Source organism: Vitis vinifera, chromosome 18 (genome assembly GCF_030704535.1).
Source record: "Vitis vinifera cultivar Pinot Noir 40024 chromosome 18, ASM3070453v1".
NCBI classification, from domain to species: Eukaryota; Viridiplantae; Streptophyta; class Magnoliopsida; order Vitales; family Vitaceae; genus Vitis; species Vitis vinifera.
Genome location: NC_081822.1, coordinates 5,234,831 through 5,260,264, shown reverse-complemented (window position 1 = coordinate 5,260,264; position 25,434 = coordinate 5,234,831). Strand labels below are relative to the sequence as shown.

The following is a 25,434-nucleotide window of genomic DNA, read 5'->3' as shown; positions in this document are numbered from 1 at the left end:
GGTGGTCCACATTCTGGATCTACTCGATGGTCAAATCTATAAATACCTGATCTCTTCCATCACCCATTTACTTGACAACTATCTCATTGAACCACATTACTACACTACTATCCAAACCCAAAATATTGGACAAGTCAACGCAAACCCTCATTCATATTATTTACAAATTTGTACATGAACCACCCATTGATCAGGTTATGGTTATTGTTAAGCTAAACGCAGCAAACTTAAAAATCAAACAATTGAGTCTAAATTCCAAGGTTTGCAAGCCCGAGTTACCACTTTGTTTCAGTTATATGTCAGCTCGTGGTCATTCACTTCAACCATTAAAATTGCATCATGACAGGTCAACTTCGGATCCCCAACTGAAAAAAACCGTGGAGATATGATATCAGTGGTGTCAGTCCGTCAGCTGGTGCCGTTGAAGGATCAAAATGCTTTACATAGATTGTTAGCCTTCATGTTAGAAGAACACTGCTGCTGTACTGGGCAGGCTGGCTCACAGAGTCTGCTCCTCTTTGGTTTGGAGATCCTCACATGTGAAATTGCCACTGCCAGTGCATCAACTAAGCCAGCGTCATCCTGGTCTTCTGACTTACAACTTGAACTTCCAGAAAAAGAAACTGGACCCAAAGCATCACCTAAAGGGCCACCTCGTATCCTACGTCTATCTGACAGCTCAGATGCAACCTGTTGGCTCTTCACTTTGGACTTGATGGACAGTGTATTTAATGTACGCTCAGTGAAGAACAAAATCCATGGATGTCCTGAGACAAACCCATCAAATTATTACTCAGTGCTATGAATCATTTAGCATCAAGAACTTTGTCAAAAGACGTGATGCAAAAATAGATAAAATAAGGGGTAAAGAAAACCCAATAAAAGCAGACAGCATATGCTTATGAATAATGATTTGGGAACTTACTTAGTACTTCTTCTGCTGTTATCCTTGCAGAAACATCCCTTGTGAGCATTCGCTCAATCAGATCACGTGCAGGTTTAGATATTGACTCCCATATTCCCGTGTGGAAATCAAGCTTTACATTCTTGATGGCCTCAAAGACCGCTTGTAATGAATCACCTCGGAAAGGGAGCATACCAACCAAGAGAGCATGTAGGAGGACACCAGCACTCCAGATATCAACTTTCTCTGAATAATTCCCTAATAAAACTTCTGGAGCAACATATGCAGGACTTCCAGCCAAACCAGACAAGCTTTGACCTGTGGTTAATAATGTTCATTTAATAAGATTCAGGCAAAGCTATTGCATAACTTAAAAGTAGTACGGAAAATAATGGGGCAAATTTCCTGTCAAAACATGACCTCTTAGAAGTTAGGGACGTAATCTCAGTTAGCAAAACAACATACATATGCTACCCATCCAAGTGCAAGGCACACAAAAGCATTATTCTTCACAGCCAAGTCTAAATCATTAAAATGGTAAAGCTTATAAGTTCTGTAATGGAAACACTAAGCAGCTTAAAGGAAAAGTTATTAAACCTTTTGATGGGCTTAAAGGGTTGGGGCAGTGCATTCACTACAATACATGCAAATTTGTGATAATATTTACATAGTAGAAACAAATTAAAAAAAAAAATTAATATCCACTATGAAAAATCATATCATACAAGTAGAATAATAAACACCAAACATTCCAATCATGAATTTTCTCATGTTAAATATCTTTTTTCTGTAGCTGAATCATGGAAGATAAAATAGAACATGTTGAGATTCCAAAATGTACACCATGTATATAATATACTCCAAATCTATTGCATTTGTTGTATTGTTTTTTTAAATGTGATCTCCATAGCACTGTAAATCTTCACTTGTACCTGAAACAGGTCCCAAATAAACACAAACTTGGATTCTTAAGCACTGCAACCAAGGCCTCCAGGACTGCAATTCTAACTAACCCTTTGATGACTCATGTATCACTTCCAATTTATTGATACTGTAAATCATAAGATTAATTTTCTTGGGGAAAGGAACAATGCAATTCATTCACCTCCCTAGTATAGGTGGATCATTGCAGAAGACTTGGGCCACTTCCCATGGATAACTCAGCATAAAAAAAAAAAAAAATTTAAATATCAAACTCAATCTGGGTTATAAGATCTCTCTTGATGGGTAAAATTTTTTTCCCTGCTGGAACTCAACACAAGAACCTCCAACCATCCCTAACACAACCCCAATTGCCAGGCCTAAAAGATTAATCTGGGATATAAGATCTTGAAGAGCTGAGGGTGTTTCATTTTTTTTTTTTTTTAAAGATAGGTTTTCATTGACCTAATAATTTGCTGAGGGCCTTTCTTTATTGCTTGCAAAAGTAGATTTTCAACTTCACAAAACTCAAAAAATGAGATCTCAAAAAACTATGGGAACATCCTTTTCAGTAGTGCCTTTCTTTATAGAAAAATGAAAATGTGAACACATCTTTGAAGTTTCCTTGAAACAAAGCCATTTTTAAAGAGATTTTTAGAAAACTAGTTTCCAAAAATTATATTTAAAAAAAAAGTGCATGTTTTCATATCATTTTCACCTTTCGGTTTTTGCAAGCCCTAGCATGCTGAAACCTTTCTCAATGGTTTGCATATAGATAGTGCAAGCTTAAACCATGGAGCACCAAACCATTCTCTTAAGAATTAAGATTACACCAAACCTGAAATTTTTTTTCTACCAACACATTTTTTAATCCCATGCTAGAAACCCAATCATGGATTACTCAGAGTGATTATGATTTTCTTGCTACTGAAACCTTCCAGTTATTAATCCATTACAAATCCCAGATCACACCTTTCCAAAATGAAAAATCAGGGAACATGCAACATAGAGGTTTCAAATTCTGCAACAGAATAAAAGGCAGGTTCCATGATTTCATTGATTGGTTGGGGTCGATTTGAGGGAGGGAGTAGTTTTTTGTTTTCTCTTCCTTTTTTTGGCGCTTTTTGGCTGCCGTTGTATACATTGTGTGTACTTTAGTGCGTCCTTTTTGGCGCTTTTCAATACTATTCTCATTTACTGATAAAAAAAAAAAAATTGGCTTGGGAAGCTTTCTAAATATATGGGCTGTAAACTCCCATAAATCATCTTCAACACTCACATTTGAGGTGAGGATCTCAGCTGGACAAAGATAGCATCAACCAGTAGGCCCAGAAGAAAATAGAATTACTACCCCTCATGATCTCCACATAAACTGACTTTGACTCTAATGGACCCAAGTTTCCAAATGATGGTCATTCACCTTTTTTTTGATAGGTAAAAAGAAAAGTGTATTAAGAAAAGAGACACCAAAAAAGCACCCCAAAGTACACAGAGGAAAATGATGGTCATTCACTTATGTTTGTAGGGTTTTTTTTTTCCTTCTTTTGGGCTTGGGGAGAAAGGAGCAACCCTATCCTGAATATTATCATGAATAGAAACATCTAAAATGTAAGCATATTGAGATGTAAGCATATTTCCACAACCTTGAGTAGGCAAGTAGATGTCATCAAGAGTATAACACAATAAACACACGGATAAGAGCATTTTACCACAGAGATAATTACAGGCAAGAATTAGTTACTTTCCTGAGAAATTGGGAAAAACAGTCATCATCACAAAATTTCAGTAACCAGCAGATCCTTAGACAAAATATAAGATCACTTGTGGCATCTTTTTTTAGCATCATCTTGTATCAGAAAGGTTGATTGACATTGTACCGCAATTACAAAATCATAAGGTATCTAAAACAATCTTCTAATTATAAATGTGAAAAAATACATTTTTTTTATGCCTCGTTTAAGTGGCAAAGGGGGATGTGGGAGGTCCTAGGTTTGATCCCTGGTAGGGTACAAAAAAGGGGAAAAAATATAGCCTATAAAAAGAACTAGTGAAAAATACATCTCTCAACAGGTTTATTATCAAAGATGAGTTATCCACATACACATAGCAACAGTTATCAAAATCAAGGGTTTGTGATGTGTGATGACAAATCATCATTTTACAAGTTGAAAACTATAGTAATAGCAATGGCAATAAGTGTCCATAATGGTGCAAACCCACTGTACATAGCTAAACCAGATTTAAGAAAGCTTGATATTATCTACAGCATCAATGTAAGACATGCAAATGCCTCTAAATTATTAAGTACTGAAATGAAAATCAGTGCAAAAAAAATAAGCAGAACATGCAGGTTCATTGCATGTAGGTGTCAGATATTTACCCTTTGCGACCCTCATGGCTAAGCCAAAATCAGCAAGTTTCAACTTTCCTGCAGCTGTAAGAAGAATATTCTCGGGCTTTATGTCTCTGTGTACAACCCCCATATCATGACAATACTTGATCACCAAGATCAATTCCCTTAATATATTAGCAGCCCGGTGCTCTGAATACTGCCCTTCTTCTACCATCTGATCCACCAATCGCCCCCCAGAGCACAATTCCATCACAAGATGAAAGCATTCAGGATCCTCGTACACTGCCCGCAATGTCACAATACCAGCATGGCCAGATAAATGCTGCATTATTTCTACTTCCCGATGAACCGTTTCCTCTCCCTTCTTCAGGGTCTTACATGCAAATTCAACTCCACTAATCCTACTCCTGCACAACCAAACTGACCCGAATTTACCCTGACCAATTGTTTCACCCAAAGCATAGTCATTCTCAATTTTGTTCTTCCTACCCATTTGTGTAGCCACATCAATGCACCCTATCTTCCTCTTAAGACCTCTTCCAGATGGAACCAATGACGAGATCCCACATGGAGGCACGGTGGCAGCACCAGTGAGTCGACTTTTACACGAACCAACAGGTTCAACTTTACCCACATCTTCTTTGCACTTCTTCCTCAACCTTGCATAATCTTCCAATGAAAAATGGGACCTAACAACTGACAAATCCGATCCAGAATTGCGAGGATATGATGACAAAACCCCAGATTGATTCAAACATGTATCAGTTTCACTTCCTTTCCTCTTCCTCATCAACGCCATCACAGGGATTAACCTACAATTTCATCAAAAACCAAACCACACCATATTGAATCATTCACTAATAAGTTATAAAAAAACTTCTCCATTCCAATGTCAAACATAAACAGCTCAGTAAGAAAAATCAATCCAAACATGCCCTTGCCCCCGTTTACTTTCCGAGAAAATAAAGGAAAAAGAAAGTAAATCATTCAATCCATCACTGTCTGTCCTTTAGGTTTCTTGGGAATGATAAACTCCAACTCACTAAGCCAAGTCATTGCATCAGGCTCCGCTTAGTGGAGGCTTTAGTTTTCCCGGGTCCCAAACAAAGAAAAAGGTTATGATTCCGAACTCAATCCTTTTCTTTACTTAATCCGTAAACTTTCTCAGAAACCAAACGAATCATTATAAGTTCAACATAATAAAAAATCTAACCACATATTATCTAAATCATCAAAAGAAAAACGAAAATCGAACCACCAAATTTTAACAAAAAATGCGCAAATCTACTAACCCGCGAAGAGACACAATGCTCTGCCGATTTCATAAACGGAAAAGATAGGTATACGAGAGAGATATACTGAAAATATACGATCGGAATCGGAGATTACGTAATCGTGGAAAGGGAATATAATCAGAGAGTGAAAACCAAAACCCTAGAAATAATAGAAGAATCGGTTCCCATTAAGGATCGATGTGATCGAATTGCGCACAGACCAGCGAGCGAGGTTTTGTGACTTTTGTCTTAGCCTCGAGTGTTTTACCAATTTACCTTCGTCACGCGTGCCGCACGTGTGTGTAAACGGGTTAGGTTACGCAAGAAAATTAATTTTAAATTATTCCGAAAATATAAAAAAATAAAATCGTATATTTAATTTTACCATAAATTAACTATTCTATTCATGGTATATTATTTTTTTAAAGGAAAATAATAATTTCTTGCTAGTAAAATTTAAGTTTGGAATATGTATGAATATTTTTTTCTCTTGAAAAAGAATCCATTTGGAAACTTTACTTTTACCCATAGACTTGACTTTTTGACTTGGATTGTGAGAGGGGGAGAAGTTCAATAATATATTTGGAAGTGTTTTTAAGATTCATAAGAGCTTTTTTGTTTTTAAAAACAAAAAATAATAATAATTAAAAAATTAATTAAACAAAATAAGGTGTTTTCTGCTTTTCTTTTTTGGTTTTTAATGATATATTTTAATTATTTTTCTACTTTTAAAAATAATTATATAAATACTAAAATTATTAAAAATAAAACACTAAAATAGATTTTATTTTTAAAATGCAAAAAAAAAAATATATTGATGACACTCCAAGCCTCAAATAATTTTTTATTTTAAAAAACATTAAGGATCTATTTAATAACAAATACAATTTTGAAAAGTGGTTTTTTATACTTGAAAATTATTCTTTCATATTTTGTAAAGCAAAAATTTGTTTGAAAATCTAAAATATTTTTAACTTATTTTTAATATTTTAAAAATAATTTTTATATATAGTGGTTTATTTTTTATTATTTTATATATTATATAATTATTTTTTAAACCAATTTTTAAAAAATAAGCAAATACAATCTAAACACAATTAAAAAATATTTTTTGAAAACACCACGTTTTATGTTCTTAAAAGCAAAAAACATAAACCAATTTTTTATTATCAAACATATTTTTCTAATTTTTTATTTTAAATAACAAAAAATATTCTTCAAAATAGAATCCAAATTTTGATTTTTAGTATTTTTCTAATCTCTAACTTTCCAACCGTAATATTTTACTTTTTGCTTGTTCTTAAAAATGATTAAGGAAACCACTTTTCTAATGGTTAAGAAAGCCACTTTCTTTATGATTAAGAAACCCTCTTTTTTAAAATAGAAGCAAACTGTTTTCATTGACTTAATTGTCAACTTTGATGGAATATTTGCATCTTTCATCTCCTTAACAATTGTAATAAGAAAATGGAGAAAAAAATACATTGCCACCCAACAAATTTCTTCCAAATTAATTTTATATTTCACTTAATATTCTCCATTCATTATACAATTTACATACGATGAGATCTTGAAATAAAATTTTTGAAATAAATTTGATGTCTGGCTCGTATTTCATAAACGAAACCAAAATAATACTTGATTATCAAATTTCTATTTTATTTTTTAAATTAAATATTTATTAAGAGCAATTAATTTTCATGCAATAACGATAACCCATAAGCTATAACGTCAAACCCATAAATAATCTCTCGAATAGTTTACTAAATATGAAAAGACGAAAAATTAAGTTACTTGACCAAATGCATTTACTCACCAATATTAGAGTGGTTGCACTTCTAAGATTTTTAGTTGTTGATATTGAAGTCCCACCATTTTTCAATAAAAATAAATCCATTTTATATTTGAAAAATTCGTAGTCTCCCATGGTGAAAAGTCACAATTGTAAAATATTTCAAAAACCCTATATTCAATTAGGGGAGTTTTCAAGTTTTTAAACTCCTTAAAAAATATTTTTAGGATAAAACTATAATTTAGAAATAAACATATTTTAAAAACTCACAAAAAATAATTTTTTATACTAAAAAGGCAAGATAAACCAAATTAGAAACTTTACTAGTTATAAATGATTACTTACCTTGAATTTTACTATCATAAATAATTTAAATTTGATATAGAATTTTGGGTCTTTTTATATCTATCGAGAATCCCCATTAAAATACAAATTAATTTTCATCAACTATAAATGGTTGCTTATCTTAAAATTCATGATCATAAATAATTCAGAATCCAAATATAATGAAATTTAAAATTGTCCTTGTATATATATATAAAGAATGAAATATAAAAGAAAATAAAATATAATATTTATGCCATACTTAAGAATATCCTTTAATATTATACAAAATAAAAAATTTAAAATATTATATCTAATAATACTTGTATTTGGTTTTTATTTTTTTTAAAAGAAAAATATATCTATGATTAAAACATTTCAAATTATAAATAGAAAATTATATTATTTTATTAAATATATAAAATTATATATATATAAATTTTTAAACCACATATTTAACCCTATTTTAATATACAACAACAATGAAGAACACGAACAATTAAGAGAAAACAAAAAAAAAGATATGACTACTTATCGTATTATATATTTGATGTGGTAATTTCACTTATATCTTTAAGGCTCCATATAAATACACTTAATTATTATTAATTTTTAATTTTATCAATTAAAACTTCTATAGATGTATTTTGTTGATGAAATTTATTTTTTAGAAGAATTTTAGGTACAGATATTTTTTGTACATTTATTTAACATTCTTTAAAATTTAAAATAATTTTGGGTAGAAAGATTTTATGTGCGTTTATTTAACAATTCTCTTAACAAATAATATACACTAAAACTCAGAGAATCCGACGGAAATTAACCTATGTTTGATTACTTGCTGATTCCATTATTACAGCGGCATTGTTACAAAATACGGGTCGGTCCAAGTCCATTCAGGTTAATGCGGTCCAATAGATGGACTGGGGCCTATTAGGCATCAGCCCTCTATAAAAATGCAAGCATAAATGCCCCCGTGGAGCTTCTTGACGCAACCACAGAGAGAAAATGGCCCAGTGCATACCAGGCTTAAACCATCCCAAAACCCTCAGCGGCAACGTCTTGTCTTCCATATCCTACTGCAAAACAGGGCCAAGATGGATTAAATTCCTAACAATGTCAAGCCAACAGCACCAATCTCAGCAATTATCTCTTGATGCCTTAATCAGCAGTAATCGCAAAGAAGAGGTTATCGGCGCCGTTCGCCACTCGCTCTCCAATTGTCTCTCCGAAACGAACCTTCATCTCACAGTTCCCGCTCTTAAGTCTAAAACTAGAGGCAAGGTGCTTGTCCGCCTAAACCCTAATTGAATCCTCGAAACTTTGAATTTTTCTTTATCTCCTGTTTAAAATTTATTGGTTCGGTTTGCTAAGAAAGTGCTGGAAAATAGAAGACAACTGACTGGTTTCTCTGGTAGCGGAGAAGGGGAAAAATGACATGCAAGACATGTTTGATAATTTCGTTTTTAATTCTGTTTTCCAAAACTTTGCAGAAAATAAATTGTTTTCATTTTCGAAAGGTAGATTCTCAAGAGCTATATAGATTGTTTTCTTTTTCGAAATTATAAACGTTTATAAAGGATTATTTATATATCCGCCACCAAATTGTCCCTGAAATTTTGAATTCAGATGTTTCATTGTTTAGGGCTACGATAGACAAATGACTAGAGGACTGAACCTAGTGCAACTATTTGGCTTATTGAAAGTGGATTTATTTATATTTCTCTTTTTTCATTTTTAATTTCTTCTTTATATTGTTTTATCATCAATCAAACAGGGGTTACTGTTTTAACTTGGACAAATGACCCATCCGTTTGATTTGACAGGTTAGAGATGTCTATGATGGCGGGGATTATCTAGTCCTTGTCACAACAGATCGCCAGAGTGCATTTGATAGAGTTCTTGCTTCTATTCCATTCAAAGGCCAGGTTTATCTCCGCCATTTTTCTTATTAAGTAGTTGTGTTATTAATCAAATTAGTTGGATCAAGTATGCCAAAATAAAAGCTTGGTAGAAATTTTATCGAATAGTCTCACCATGGCGTGTATAGATGTTTTCCAGTGATGTCAATTTAGTACCATAACGATGGACTTAATTGTGTTTACCTGGTTGGCCTTGCAACTTTCAGGTTCTTAATGAGACAAGTTTGTGGTGGTTTGATAAAACTCAGCACATAGCTCCAAATGCAGTTGTGTCGGCTCCTGATAAAAATGTCACAATTGCAAAGAAATGTTCAGTTTTTCCTGTTGAATTTGTTGGTGAGTTGTTAGAGGTTTAGTGTTTTTCAGTCTCATTAGCAAAAGTTACAAACACACATTGCATTTGTTTTAAGAATGGTTTGCTTGAATCAGATAAACCTTTTTGTTTATAAACTTTTGATGAGAATTATTAGTTCTTGATTTGAAGATTGTAACTCCTTTTTTCAGGCTTTATTTTGAAAATTAGAGTTAAAAATCGGCTTCATTTATTTATTTTTTTGAATGAAGCAAGGAACACAATATTGTTGTATTATGTGTATCGTTGTAATTATTTTAACTGGTGGAAATTATTCAATGAAATGCCCAAACCTGCGAACTAATTATAGGTCAACCCGGTGGACATACTGTTTGAAGTCTCTGTTTAAAATCTATATTCTTGTTGTTTTGATCAATGATTTCCTTTTTTTTTTTTTTTTTTGGTTGTTGGGTTGGGAATGTTATGTAGAATATATGTTTTCTAGGTTCAGGTTCATGGGTCATGATCACGTAATTGTTGTTGTTGTAGTGCAAAATGATTTCCATGCTTTCGACTTATTTGACTATAAGAATTCTTGCTGCATCCCATTTGCATATACATTTGTAAAGCCATCAACATTTTTGTGGATATTAATTTTGCCACTTATTTGTAGTCAGAGGTTATGTGACTGGAAGTACTGATACATCATTATGGACTGTCTACAAGAATGGTGTCCGAAACTACTGTGGCAATGCCCTCCCAGATGGTGTGCTTCCGCTCAATTCATTTGTTTTTATTTTGTATTTATATTTTTGAACTAATGAATAGTCTGTTAAAATGTGCAGGCATGGTAAAAAACCAAAAGCTTCCTGCAAATATACTCACACCTACAACCAAGGCTGCAGATCATGATGTCCCCATAGCTCCTGATGAGGTTTGACTATATTGTTCATGTTTGCATAATTTGTCAGTTTTTTGTTTTTCTTCTAGCCAATTGATATGTAGTTACTGACAACCCTAGTTTTAATTGTTCCCATGAAAAGATATTGAAGTAATCTTGATGTCGTTGTGGTTGACTACAAGCTGCTGTATAAATAACCCGTCTTTTGTCTGGAATGCGTATTCAACCATTTGTGTTGTACTTGCAACTAATTACAAACCATTTTAGACTGACTTAAGATTAACCAAATATTCACTAATTATTTCAGACTTGTTTTCTTGAGCTACCACAAATTGCTCCAGTATGATCTCTTAAAATGCTAAGCAATGTTTTAAAAGGCTAAAGGAGGACTTGAGATATTATAGTGAAATGATGTAAGGAATAAACCTCAAGTTGCAACTAGGCACAAGTCTCATCTTAGATAAACAAATTAAAAAAAAAAAACCATTTGAAAATAGAATGATAAGAAAACCATAAAAGTTTTTTTTTATTATTGGAAAAAACCATAAAAGTTATAATAAAATAATCAATATCGATAGTTTCTATTCAGTTCCTCTTTCTCTTTTTTAAAATTCAATTATCTTCGATGACTTTAACAAATAGTTTTTAGCATCACCATCACTATCAATTGTAGGATTTTTAAGGAATTGTCATTATATCTAATTGCTCTATTGTCCTCATAAGGTTCATCCATCTTTTCTCAATCTCTTTTTGATAGGCCTCCTATACGTTATATGTATTCTAGAAAGAGTGTATTACCACCTGGCAGTTAGTTGTAACGGTCTAAGTGCAGGCTGGGATAGCTTATGGAGGAAAGAGGGAATTTGTGGAAGAGGGAGCGGCAGCGGGGGTGGTTGTTTTGGCTGGTGTGTGTGTCTGGTGGGAGAGTGATAGCCTTTCGAATAGCTATCTCTGTATCAGTTTGGCCCTTTTTCTGGAAATTCAATAACATTGCTAGTATTTTTTTCTTCATTAGATACCTATCACTTTTCTACTTTTTAATATTTTTTTCTTCTTTTATTTATAGGGTTAAATACAACTCAACTACATCTTTTTTTTGGGAAAAGATTTATAAATTGTATTCTAGAAGCCTCAAAACCCAAAACTCATTAGAACCCATTAAATGTTGAAACTCAAGCTTCTAATAAAATATATATCAAAAGCTCACAAAGTTTTGAAACCTATTGAAGCCCATTGAATATTTCAAGCCTAAGCCTAGCAAGTAACACCCTTGAGGCTATAGCTTTAGTACACGATAATTGAGGCTTAGGCCTCATTTTGTTGAGGTTTGTAACCTTATGGCTAATTCATGACACCTCACCTTGGGCCAAGGCTTAGATTTTCCCTCAATAGCCTTTTAAAATGTTAATGTTAGTTGTTTGAAATTTGATATGAAATTTATTATGAGTTTTAATTTTTGATGGGAATAACCGACCTATCAAATTTTTTTTTTTTTTGATGGGAATACTAGTTTTATTTTGTATTGGTTATCCATATTCGACAAAGATGACATACCTGTATGTAGTGAGTACATACCTATTAAACAAAACTTGGATGCAAGGGAAACTAATACTAGCATTTGATAAAAAAAACTAGCATATATATATACTCTCTCTCTCTCTCTCTATATATATATATATCCTACAAAACGTGGATTGACAATGCCCTTTTTTATCTCTAATATATAGATATATACATATCTATCTATAACTATCAAATTTTTTTTTGTTAGATATTGTTGTTTTAATCTCCTCTCAGCCATGTCAGTTGGCTAACATTTGATGCATTTTCCTTGCAGATAGTTAAACTTGGGTTGATGACTCAAGCTGACTATGATGAAGTGAGTAGGAAAGCATTAAGCTTATTTGAATACGGTCAGGTGACTAATCTTCTTTCCCTTATGTTCATGCTTCTGTTCAAATTTAGTGTTTCAGAAATATTTTGTGGATATAATCACCACAGGCTTTTCTCCATTTACTGCTTCAACTAGCCCATGATTTTTTTTTATCCTAGGAGCCATTAGAACAACAATAGATGTTGTAAAAGGTTAAGTTTTTAAAAAACGATGACAATGGAGAATAAAATAAAAGTGAAAGTATATATTAAGTTTTACTACTTTGCTGTAGGTTTCAACTCATTTTATGTCATCTAAATGTAGGAAAAAAAAAATTCAAGTGTCCTGCAATCTGAACTGTATTATATTCTATGATCAGCATAGACAGACAGGAATCCCACAGTTTGCAATGGATATGGGATGCTGGAAATGCCAATGTCCAAAATCTAGAGACAGATATTGCTACACTTATTTGCTCTTAAAATTGTTTTAAGAGGTAAAAATTTTATTATATTTTCCTTAAGAGAAGGTATCGTATACTTTGTATTACTTAATACCCAAACTGGTTGCAGAAACCAGAGAGCTTGTGTACAATGTGAACAAGTGTCATCATAGGTTTTGACAACTATTGCTTTTTATCCCCCACCTTTGGTTTGGTTCTCTACTGTAGACCTCCCCCTCAATAACGTAGTGATAATGGGTGATTTAAACTCTCTATATGGACTCCAATGTTAGTAGGTTGCATCAAGTTGAATTTTGATCGGTGATCCTTAAGTAACTTAGTTAGGAATTAGAGGAACTTTTATGAATTATCATAGAATGCTAATGAGAATGTTCTCTAAACATGCTGGAGTTGGGTCTATCTGTTTTGGCAGAGATTCTATCCTTGTTAGAAGGCCTAAAGCTGGCCAAAGCTAGGGGTTTATCCAATTTTCTTGTAGAGAGAGCTTCTGTGATTGTCCTATTTGGGTGAATAATAAAGAAATGGGTGATTGAATTTATGTATTAGATTTTGTTTTTGGGCAAGGATTTCTTGTCCTTCTGTGTACTTATTTCATAACAATGAAATATATGTTCTACTTTTGTGTAGGTTTGTTTCTTAATGTTTATCACTCTGCATGGTTAAACTAAAACTATCTTCTCCTTGCTCTGCTGTTACGAGTTTGTCAAGCATCAAACAACTGAGGATTGTTTCTCTACCCCCTAGAATCATGAAATCTCTAACCTTGTTTTCAAGTTTTGAAATAGTTGTGGTTATTATCTGTGATGCTTGTTATATAAAGGATTCATATTTTTAAGATAGGGACGTGTGGAAGCAAAATACATGGGAAAAGAAAAGGAAATTTACAAATAGTTGATAGAGAGGAGAAGCAACCTGTTTATATATTTTTGTTATTAAAGACATGATACAAATTTAAGGATACATACATGACTACTGAAGTAAATATGTAGTTTAAATTTGGATAGCTTGTTGAGACTTCTGCACTTGCTACTTAACTATCAAAATAAAAAACAAAAGTAAAGTCAGCACTCATTAGACTGGTGAGTCAGCATTCATTAACACTCTATGGTGGCTACCCTTAAATGTGTAAAATATTATCCTACACTTCGTGGCCAGGAATTTTTGTCATCTCACACTTTCATTGGGGTAGCTGATATGGGTCAGCTATGAGAATGAGTTGATGCACTACAATTTGTTTGATTGTTTGGTTACTAGCTGTTATGCGGGGCTCCCTTTCAACTACTTTTGAATGCTACTATTGCATCTATATTTCTGTCATGTATTTCAAGATTGTTAAACAAAGTTTGTTTAGTCAAAATTTGCCCTTTTTGGAGTAATTTGTTTTGTATCTTTTATTGTAGTTATCAGTTTAACTTGATTCATTATGCCTTTGAGAATGCAGCATGTGGCTTTGGAACATGGCCTGATATTGGTAGACACAAAATATGAATTTGGAAAGGGATCTGATGGTACAGTTCTTTTGATTGACGAGGTTGGTGCTTTCTCTCTCTCTCTCTCTCTCTCTAAAGTCACATTATCATGAGCAGATTTGATGTCTATGTGTCAATTTCAGGTCCATACTCCTGATTCAAGTAGATATTGGATTGCTAATTCTTATGAGGAACGCTTTAGGAACGGCATTGAACCTGAAAATGTTGACAAGGTGTGTTATTTATTCTGTCAGGTCTACTTGTTATTCTTCTAGTATACCTACTTGTGCATTTATGTGCTACTGCAGGAAAGGTGGTGTGGTTGCCAACCTCTTGAGATTGCATTGTATTTACTTACTTTTATCATCGTGTAGATGTATTCTAATGTCATGTTCCATATGTTCCTTAAATTTTCACTATAGATTGTAGAACTATTTAGACTCCTTATGGTTCAAAGAGCAATCTTCTGACTTAGTAAACATTAAATATATTTTTAGGAGTTCTTGAGGTTGTGGTTCAGAGAGCACTGTAATCCATATGAGGATGAGGTAAGTCACATCAAGTTCATTGTTTATTCTGTATTTCTTTATGTCGAAGTAGACAGTAAATCTCACCCTGGCAATACAATTATTTAGGTTCTTCCTGATGCTCCCACGGAACTTGTTAGTGAATTGGCTTGGCGGTATGTCTTTTATCACCTTTTAACTACAATTACAGTGTAAGGAATAAAATGAGTGTAAAACATTGTGTCTTTTGGCCTGATAATAGCTGTTTCTCCCATCATCACCATCCATCACCTTAGTGCTTTTATGTTCTTTTCCCTCCATGATCTTTCATTTTTTCTTCTAAGCATATTGTTGTAACTATATACAAGAATTAGAGCAGTGACATCAGAATGCATATAGTTATCTGAGCTGTAGAACCATATTTGCTTTTGTTGTTTTTGAACCCTGGAATTTTTTAGTTGTTGGTGTTCCAGTCTTTATGTCAAATTGCCGTGGTGACCATAAGCAAGCTCATGTTCTGGAAGCCTACTGGCTGTGCATAGAAAGCTTGTAACTTGTCACTAATTCAATAGTGTACAATTAGAAGTTAAAGTAGAACCTTTTGGTTCATTTTCTGAATGAATATGCTGTTAGATGCTCCTTGATATGGTGTAAAATGACAAATCATTAGGAGGGGATCTCCCATTGTAATAAGCTCTCTAAATTTGGATTCATTTAGGGACTATTTTAGCATATAGCCTTGTTGCAACTTTAAATTTTGCCATGTAACTTATTTTTCCTCTCTGTGCATGCACATATAGACACAATTACGTGAGAAATCAGGATGTCATAACTTTGGGATGGATTCTGAAACCCTATTCAGCTTTGGCTGGGTTGAATGCCCAACCTCTTAACCCGAGGTCACTTGAGATGTCCACCAAGTTCAGGCATCTCACGATGAATGTTTTAAGTAGAGAGAATATTGAAGTTAGAATAACATTTTTCCGGTAACCATTGCCTATTTGTGTTTCTATTCATGGAAAGGGGTGGTAAGATGTTTTCTTCTTAAGTTTGTGTTCATTGTGGGTTTCTAATCAGCAATGAGTCGCCACCACATTTAGTAAGTACATTTTGCATAAATAAGAAAAAACAGTCATGTTAATAAGAAAAAACAGAATATGGAAGAGTATCAAAGGTGCGCCAAAGATAAAAGAATAAGGGTGGAATATCATTCTCAGCTGTGCTGAGTTTTGATGGGGAAATACCTCTAAAATCACGACCCAGTATCCAAAGGTCTATTCTGAATTCCTTTATTGATCTTTTAGGTACACACCATACACATATATACACACAAATGACTAAATAAGAAAATATCAATCTAGCTTGATTCTCTCCTAAAATTAGGAAACTGAATCATCCTAAATGATCTCTCTTTTTTTATTCCTAAAATACTTTCCTAAATTAAAACCCTAACTTTGAATGCCAAATTTCAACACTTCTCCTCAAGCTGGAGAATATATATCATATAATCCCAGCTTGCAAGTTAAGTCTTCGAAGTTAGGCCTAGGTAAAGCTTTGGTGAGGATGTCTGCGGTTTGGTGCTTGGTAGGAACATAGTTCAATTTAACCGTCTCACTAGCCACCTTCTCTGTGATGAAGTGTCTGTCAATCTCAACATGCTTGGTCCTGTCATGATGCACGGGGTTTTTTGCTATGCTTATAGCTGCCTGATTATCACACATCATCAGAATTGGAGATGAACTCGTTTGTCCCAGTTCACTAAGAACCCTTTTTATCCAAATCCCTTCACAGATTCCCTGTGCAAGAGCTCTGTACTCAGCTTCTGCACTGCTTCTGGCTACAACTGATTGCTTCTTACTCCTCCAGGTAACAAGATTTCCCCAGACAAAAGAACAATATCTAGAAGTGGACCGCCTGTCAATGATGTTTCCTGCCCAATCTGCATCTGAGTATACTTCAGTGTCACGGTTTTCTGTCTTTCTGAAGAATAGACCTTTCCCTGGTGTCATTTTTAAATATCTAAGAATCCTGTAGACTGCTTCCATGTGTTCCTCAGTGGGGCTGTGCATGAATTGACTTACAGCACTCACTGCAAATCCAATATCTGGCCGAGTGTGTGAGAGATAAATCAAGCTCCCGACAAGCCGCTGATATCTCCCCCTGTCTACCAGTGTACTTTCTTTCTCGATACCAAGTTTCTTTTGACTATCCATAGGAGTATCAATTGGTTTGCATCCAAGCATACCGGTCTCCTTAAGAAGGTCGAGTATGTATTTTCTTTGAGAGACTACAATTCCCTTCCTTGATCTAGCCACTTCCATACCAAGGAAATATTTCAAATTTCCAAGGTCTTTAACTTCAAACTCTTCTGACAAATACTTCTTCAAATTCTGTAATTCCTCCATATCATTCCCAGATAGAATAATATCATCGACATAGACTATCAATATGGTCGTTTTCCCGGCATGAGACTTCTTGACAAATAGAGTATGATCAGCCTGACTTTGCTTGTAGCCCAGCTTCAGGACTGCTTTTGTGAATCTATCAAACCAGGCTCGGGGAGATTGTTTAAGGCCGTACAAGGATTTTTGGAGTTTGCAAACCTGATTCTTTGTCATACTTTCTTCAAAACCAGGTGGTATTTCCATGTAGACTTCCTCTTCTAGGTCACCATTCAGAAACGCATTTTTTATGTCCAGTTGTTGCAAGCACCAATCTTGATTGACAGCCAATGAGAGAAGAATCCTGATAGTGTTCAGTTTTGCAACAGGAGCAAAAGTCTCCTGATAGTCTATCACATAGGATTGTGTAAACCCTTTAGCTACCAAACGAGCCTTGAATCTCTCGACTGATCCATTTGCTTTGTATTTTATGGTGAAAATCCACTTGCACCCCACGGGCCTCTTCCCAACCGGCAAATCTGTGATAGTCCACGTCCCATTCTTCTCAAGTGCATCAATCTCATCTTGTATTGCCTTCTTCCATTCTGAAATTTTTAATGCCTCTTGTATTGTGTTGGGAACCTGAGTATCATCAAGAGAAGTAGCAAATGCTCTGTAAGATGGTGATAGCCCTTCATACGTAACATAATTCCCAATTGGATGATCTGTACATCTCCTAACACCCTTCCTCAATGCAATCAGCAGAGTAGAATCATCAATGTTGGGAATTAACACCTCTCCAGCCCTATCCTCACCTATGTTCTCTTCAGGAAGACTTGAATTGGAGTCAATATATTGGCCACATGTTGACTGTGATCCGTGCTCTAATTCCTGTCTTTTCCTCCTCCTGATGTAAACTTGTAAGTTCTCATTAGCAAGTTGTGGGGCTATAGGTTGAATAGGCATGGGAGACTGGATGGTCATGGGAGAAGGAACATTTGTGTGCTAGGCTGGCTGGACTGATGACGGCATGGGTGTGGACAACTCAGTGGGCTCGAATTGGGAAGGATTTGGTGACTCTAAGTGAAAAGAAGGTATACCCTCAAGAAGAGACTCCCAAACTTGATGTTCATTCATGCTCTCCCCCTGAACATGAGATTTGGGATAGAAGAAGACATGTTCAAAGAAAGAGACGTTCATGGTGGTGTAAAATCTTTTGTTGGTTGGAGAATAGCATTTGTACCCTTTTTGGGTTAGAGAATACCCTAGGAAAATGCACTTATTTGCTCGAGGAGCAAATTTGCTACGATTTTGAGGATACACATGAACGAATGCCGTGCAACCAAATACTTTGAGTGGTAAATCAGAAGAGGCTGCACGGGTGTGAGGAAATTGTTTTAAGAAAAGTTGACGTGGGGATTGAAAGGTAAGCACTCTGGATGGCATACGGTTAATCAAATAGATAGCTGTGAGAATAGCTTCCCCCCAGAAATAGTTTGGAACATTAGAGGAAAACATAAGGCACCGGGCAACCTCCAAGAGATGTTTATTCTTGTGTTCAGCCACCCCATTTTGTTGTGGGGTGTCAACCCAAGAACTTATGTGGATAATGCCGTGATTTTGAAGATAAGTACTGAGACTACTAGTAAAGTATTCCTTTGCATTATCTGACTTGAGGACTTGAATTTTGGAATTGAATTGATTTTGAACCATAAGATTGAAGGTTTGAAAAATGTGCCCGACTTCTGACTTTTCTTTCATAAGGAAAACCCATGTTACCCGTGTATGATCATCAACGAATGTCACAAACCATCGAGTGCCAGAAATATTTTTTATCCGGGAGGGACCCCACACATCACTATGTATTAAAGAGAAAACAGTCGAAGGTTTGTATGGGATTTGAGGATATACTGTTCGAGTATGCTTTGCAAACTGACAAATTTCACAATGATAAGATGCTGGATTTTTATTGATTAATAATTTGGGAAACAATTTTGCAAGGTAAACAAAGCTAGGATGACCAAGGCGATAGTGTAACATTATAATCTCACTATCTTTATTGACCTTAGAATTTGACACAGAATTGAAGGACTCTAACATGCTCTGAGACTGTACGCAACTTGCTTGAGAGACTTGGTTTGAGAATTGGCCACATGAGAGGAGGTAGAGCCCGGAACACAGTTCAGCACTGCCAATCATCTTCCCCGATTTCAAGTCTTGAAAAACACACGAGTTTGGATAGAATTTAGTAACACATTGGAGATCACAGGCCAATTTGCTAATGGACAAAAGATTACAATCCAAGTTTGGAACATGGAGGACAGAGTCAAGATATAAGTCTTTAGTAAGTTTTATAGAACCTGTCCCGGCAATTGTTGACTTTGAACCATCAGCAATATGGACGGATGAATGACCATTACTTGGCTTGTAATTTTGAAGAATGGCAGCATCTCCTGTCATGTGATCAGAAGCACCTGTGTCCACTATCCACGACTTCATTCCTCCTCGATTAGCAGTGAAGGCTACACCGGTAGTATTGCCACTGCCAACTTGGCTTAATAGTTTCTGTAGCATCTCCATCTGCTCTTTGTTGAATGGACTCGGCTCTGGAACAGATGTGCTCTCAGAGTTGGTAGCCACGTGTGCTCTGCCATCTCTGTCAACCCGTGGCTTTGGTTTCCAATCAGCTGGTTTGCCATGAAGCTTCCAGCAAGTCTCCTTATAATGGCCTGGTTTCTTACAATAATCACACCAAGGCCGATCCCGTTTCTGACGATCTCCACCACTACTATTAAATGACCGAGCAGCAAGGGCAAAGGCATCCAATGTTGGGGCAGGTTACTCTTTGGATCCCATCATCACTTTCTTTCTACTTTCTTCACGCCTAACCTCTGAAAAAGCCTCCCTGAGACTTGGAAGGGGTTTAATGCCCATGATTCGGCCTCTAACATCATCCAATTCCCTGTTTAGTCCTAGGAAAAACTTGAACGGTCTCTTTTGTTCCACAATTTTCCTGTATGTTGCTGCATCATCAGAACATTTCCATGAGTGAGTCTCGAATAAGTCAAGGTGCTGCCAATACCTTGTGAGTGTGTTGTAATACTGAGTAACTGTCTGCTCTCCTTGGCGGAAGACATGTAGGGCTGATTCAACCTGAAAAAGTTCTGAAATATTTTCAGAACTTGAGTAAGTTTCTTTGGCTGCATCCCATATGTCCTTTGCAGTCCCAAATAGCAAGAAATTTTCACCTATGTCATTGTTCATGGAATTGATAAGCCATGACATGATCATGCTATTTTCAATCTTCCACTTCCTGAAACCCGGTTCTGTAGTTTCTGGCATGGCTGCTTCTCCAGTGAGGTACTCATCCTTTCCTTTCCCGCAAATGAACAACAACACAGATTGTGACCACTGTAAATAGTTATGGCCATTTAATTTGTGTCTTGTGATGAGAATAGGAGAGGAATCACTGCCACCAAGGTTTGGAATTTCAGATCTGCCCCCTGATTCTGGTGACGTGACGCTGGATACTTGTGATGATGCCATTCCGTATTTTGTCATGGACCGGAAAGGTAGAAGAACACTTCCCAAGGCACGTGCAGGGATTGGAGTTGAGAAAAAATAGCTAGAGGACGCCGGAAAAACTGATCGGAGGGCCCGCGGAGGCAAAAGAACCCCAAAAGAGGCACGTGCAGGGCTCGGATGGCAAAAACAGGTAAGAAGGGTGGCTGGTCGGCGTCAGGCGAGCCTGGAGGAGGAAGCGCGTCGCCGGAAAGTGGCTCACGCGCCCTCACGCGCCGATCGAAAAACACGCGTGGACGGCGCGTGGATGGTTTTCTGGCTCCGGTGGTTTGGGAAAAATTGGAGATCTCCTCCAGGCGCTCCTTGCGGTGTAGAAAAAAACCGTCGCCGAAAAGTTCGTCGGAAAAGTTGCCGGCGGTGAAGTTTTTCTGACAACGATTCGACAGTCCGGAAAACGTTTTCTCCCTTGGCTCTGAGAACAGGGACTGATGACCGGAATGAGAGATGGCCAGAGAGAGAGATGGTCGGATTGAGAGATGACCAGAGAGGTTTTGCCGGAATGAATGACGGCCTGAATAAGAAGTGGCCAGAAGGGATTAGGGTTTCAGAAAACTGGCTCTGATACCATGAAGAATTTCTGAATTCCTTTATTGATCTTTTAGGTACACACCATACACATATATATACACAAATGACTAAATAAGAAAATATCAATCTAGCTTGATTCTCTCCTAAAATTAGGAAACTGAATCATCCTAAATGATCTCTCCTTTTTTATTCCTAAAATACTTTCCTAAATTAAAATCCTAACTTTGAATGCCAAATTTCAACAAATATCATCATCTGTAGACTGTAGGTTGTGCAGCTGGATGGGTGAGTGCTTGTCTTTGTTGTTTCTTGTTTTTAGGTAACTCTTGTATACTCCCTGTATGCTTCGGGTCGCCTTTCAAGCACCCTTTATCTAATATATTTTTGTGGGTTTATCTATATATAAAAAAAAAGGTTGTGCAGCTGGAAATCCTTTCCGTTTACACCAAGAAATAGTAGATCTGACCTTAGTTGATTAGGCTGAAGGAAAGATTCTTGTGTGTTTCTCTGGCCCATATTGTAACTGGTAGGGTGATTATGCTGCGAATTTGTCAATCGACAGGGGAACATGGATAAGTGCACATGCATGTAATCAAATTGCTATTCGATTTCATTATTATTATTATTATTTTAAATTTCCATGGATGCTTGTCTAAATTAACTCAATAATTTCCTTAGTCAAGTCGCAAAGGCTGGATGTAGTTTGTTTGCAGGAAACTAAAATTTAAGAGATGTCTAGTGGACTTGTACATAGCCTTGGGGTGTTGTCAATTTGAGAGGTGCAGCAGGAGGAATTCTGGTGTTCTAGGATAATAGGGTGCTTAAGTTAGTTGGATTGGCAGCAGGGATTTTCTCAATTTTGTGCCGTTTTAAAAATTGCGAGGATGGTATTTTGTGGATCTTTACTAGGGTGTATGACCCAATGTGCAGGAGGAACAAAGAAAGTTTTTGGGACGAGCTTGGGGGAATTAGGGGGTTATGGAGTGATCCTTGGTGTATCGGAGGTGATTTCAACATGATTAGGTTTTCTGGGGAGCGCATTAGGGGAGGCGGCCTTTCCCCAGCCATGAGGAGATTTTCAGAGGTCATAGAGGACCTGTAGCAGAGAGATACCCTTTGCAGGGGGACCCTTTCACTTGGAGTGGCGGGTTGAATAATCAGTCTTAGTTTAGACTTGATCTTTTCTTGGTGTCTGAAGATTGGGATAACCTCTTCAATGGGGCGTTGTAGTGTGTGTTTTACCTAGACAGGTATTTGATCACTTTTCCATTCTTCAAGATGTTTGGGGGGGGGGGGGCCCTGAGGAGGGGACCCTCTCTGTTCAAACTTGAGAATATGTGGTTGGAGGAGGGTTTTAAAGATTTGCTGAAAAACTGGTGGGTGGGTCTTAATTTTAATGGTTCCTATAGTTTTGTTTTGGTTGCAAAACTGAGATCTTTAAAAGCAGTTCTGAAATCCTGGAATAAAGATGTGTTCGACATTATTGAAGCTAGAAAGGGAGCAACCCTTAACCAAGTGGCTTTTTATGATGAAGAAGAGAGGGTTACAACCTTGTCTTTGGAAGAGGTTGAAGCCAGAAATGAGACAAGGGAGGATTATAAAAAGTGGGTCTTTAAGGAGGAAATTTCATGGCGGCATAAATCAAAGGAAGTGTGGTTGAAGGAGGGTGATGGTAATAAGATGACAAATGCCCATAGGAGGAAACTGGTTGGCTAAGGTTAAGGTGAATGGTAGTTGGCTTACTAAGGAGAATGAAATAAACAATGGTGTGGTTGGGGCTTTTCAGAACCTTTTAACCAAGGAAGGTGGGTGGAGACCCAACATTGGTGGATTGACTTTTGAGAGTCTAAGAGGCATTTAGGCTGCAAGGCTGGAGCATCCGTTCTTGGAAGAAGAGGTTTTCGTTTCTCTCTCAGACCTAGGCAAGAAGAAAGCACCGGGACCAGATGGGTACACTATGATGTTTTGGCTTTTTAGTTGGGAGTTTGTGAAGGAAGAGGTGATGAACTTTTTTAGCAATTTCCATGAGGGGGGCAGAGTTGTCAAGTCCTTGAATGCTACTTTTCTGGTTCTAATTTCAAAGAAAAGTGGTGTTGAAGACTTGAGAGATTTTTGGCCAATTAGCTTAGTGGGCAACCTTTATATGTTGTTGGCTAAGGTTTTAGCCAATAGACTTGAGAAGGTAATGGGCAAAGTGATATTTGAATCCCAAAATGCATTTGTTGAGGGTAGACAGATTTTGGAGTGTCTTGGGTTCTCTCTTCTTCGGTCAAGGAGACACTCCTTAGGTGGCATGGATTCTTTGTAGGTAAAGTTTGCAAAAAGTCTTGGAAGGCGACCCTATTATGTATCTTTTGGACAGTTTGGGAGGAAACAGACATGCTAGTGTTTGATAATGCAGAGTTTTCGGTCCAAATGATGAAAAATTATTTTGTTTGTAATTTGTGGTCTTGTTCTAGGGTATTTGTAGACGTGGGTCCTATTTCTCTTTTTAACTTTATTGATCGATTAGGTTCTAAATGAGAGCAGGTGATGTTTTTTGTTTCTCTTCTTCTCTCACTTGAGTGAACCATTGGGCAATGTATACTTTCTATGTATTTTAGGACGCTGTTTTGGTGTTTCCTTTTTTTATATATATGCTCTTTGTTCTTATCTACAAAAAAAAAAGAAAGGTGAATATAGTTCATTCGGTCATATATTGGTTACCACTGATTAATGATCTCATGACAGGTACGTTTTCTTGTATGAGACAATAACGAACTCAAAATTTGAGATACCATTGATGGAGGTAAACAAAAGAGGCACCATTGTTATCTTATCAAAACAAAAAAATATATGAATATAATACTCATTCCTTCATGCAGGAACCTATACATGATCGAATCTCCCGGAATGTTTCCTTGGCACTGGCATCTCTGCAATAACTGCGCCAAAGTTTTTGTTGTTGTTTCTATGTTGAAATTTTTGTGAGAAGCCAAGCATGAAATGATCTTACAGGCGATGGATGAACGTGGAGCCTTGAGATTGCATCAGGGATTTTCTATTTAGTGAAATAATGTTCTCGATTATGCTGGTGGCTTAATAATACTATTTATGTACTAGGAAGTCTGCCTGTATTTGCAGAATGTGGTGCTAAATTATCAACAACTCTTTCTGAAATTGGGAAATGACGGTTTCAAATCAATTTAAAATATCTATTTGGTCTTCTCTCAATTTGCAAATTTATCAGAGAGAACCACGACCATATGGAGTGGCATGGTTTTTAGCTATTATTTATATTCATTTATGTTTTTAGGTTATGTTTGGTTTTTAGAAAATTTAAGGAAAATTGATGAAAAGTAAAAAATGAAAGAAAATGTGAAGAAAAATAAGTAAATAAAGTTAATAAATTATTTTTAGTTTATTTTGTATATATATATTTTTATATAAAAATTAAATAATTTAGAAATATATAAATTTTAATTTTAAGTTAATTTTCATATATTCCAGAATTGAATTATTTTTCATAACATTTTCTTTGAACATGTCCTTCAATTCACGGCTGAAACTTGCCGTAAGAGATGAGACTTGCTTGACCATCTTGGATTCATACTCGTGTAGCCGGTGTGTTGAGAGCTTGTCTAATTCTGTGCTAAGTGCCTTTTAAGAGATTAAATTTAAGTGAAAGACTTAAAACAAATTGTGGTATATATATATATATATATATATATATATAACTTATTGAATAAAGTATTTGAATCGTTAAATATATATGATAAGATTTAGATCGTTGAATAATAATACAATTAAATTAGTCAAATCTCTAATTTTAATCTACCCCCTAATTTGAGATTATGGTGCTAGTATAGATTGATCAATAATAAGTGTGGGGCTTTGCAATATTTGATTAATCATAATTCTATATATAGCCCATTTACTATAAAAGTTTAGGGAATTTATCAAAAGAATG

The 25,434-nt window shown here is 35.7% G+C and overlaps 2 protein-coding genes across 2 annotated transcripts; one reads left to right on the top strand and one right to left on the bottom strand.

Annotated features, from left to right (window-relative positions):
• Positions 1–125: 125 nt before the first annotated feature.
• On the bottom strand, positions 126–5,693 carry LOC100255718 (serine/threonine-protein kinase PEPKR2). Its single transcript, XM_002285677.5, has 4 exons — positions 5,471–5,693; positions 4,206–4,990; positions 926–1,222; positions 126–767 (listed from the first exon to the last, which is right to left on the bottom strand). The coding sequence occupies exons 2-4, from the start codon at positions 4,975–4,977 to the stop codon at positions 430–432; spliced, it is 1,407 nt and encodes a 468-aa protein (XP_002285713.2). The 5' UTR covers positions 4,978–4,990; positions 5,471–5,693; the 3' UTR covers positions 126–429.
• A 2,773-nt stretch (positions 5,694–8,466) lies between these two features.
• Positions 8,467–24,698, top strand: LOC100250537 (phosphoribosylaminoimidazole-succinocarboxamide synthase, chloroplastic). The gene is made up of 12 exons (XM_002285678.5): positions 8,467–8,852; positions 9,395–9,496; positions 9,697–9,826; positions 10,456–10,548; positions 10,628–10,716; positions 12,521–12,601; positions 14,461–14,550; positions 14,632–14,721; positions 14,986–15,036; positions 15,124–15,170; positions 24,216–24,273; positions 24,350–24,698. The coding sequence occupies exons 1-12, from the start codon at positions 8,577–8,579 to the stop codon at positions 24,407–24,409; spliced, it is 1,167 nt and encodes a 388-aa protein (XP_002285714.1). The 5' UTR covers positions 8,467–8,576; the 3' UTR covers positions 24,410–24,698.
• Positions 24,699–25,434: the final 736 nt, after the last annotated feature.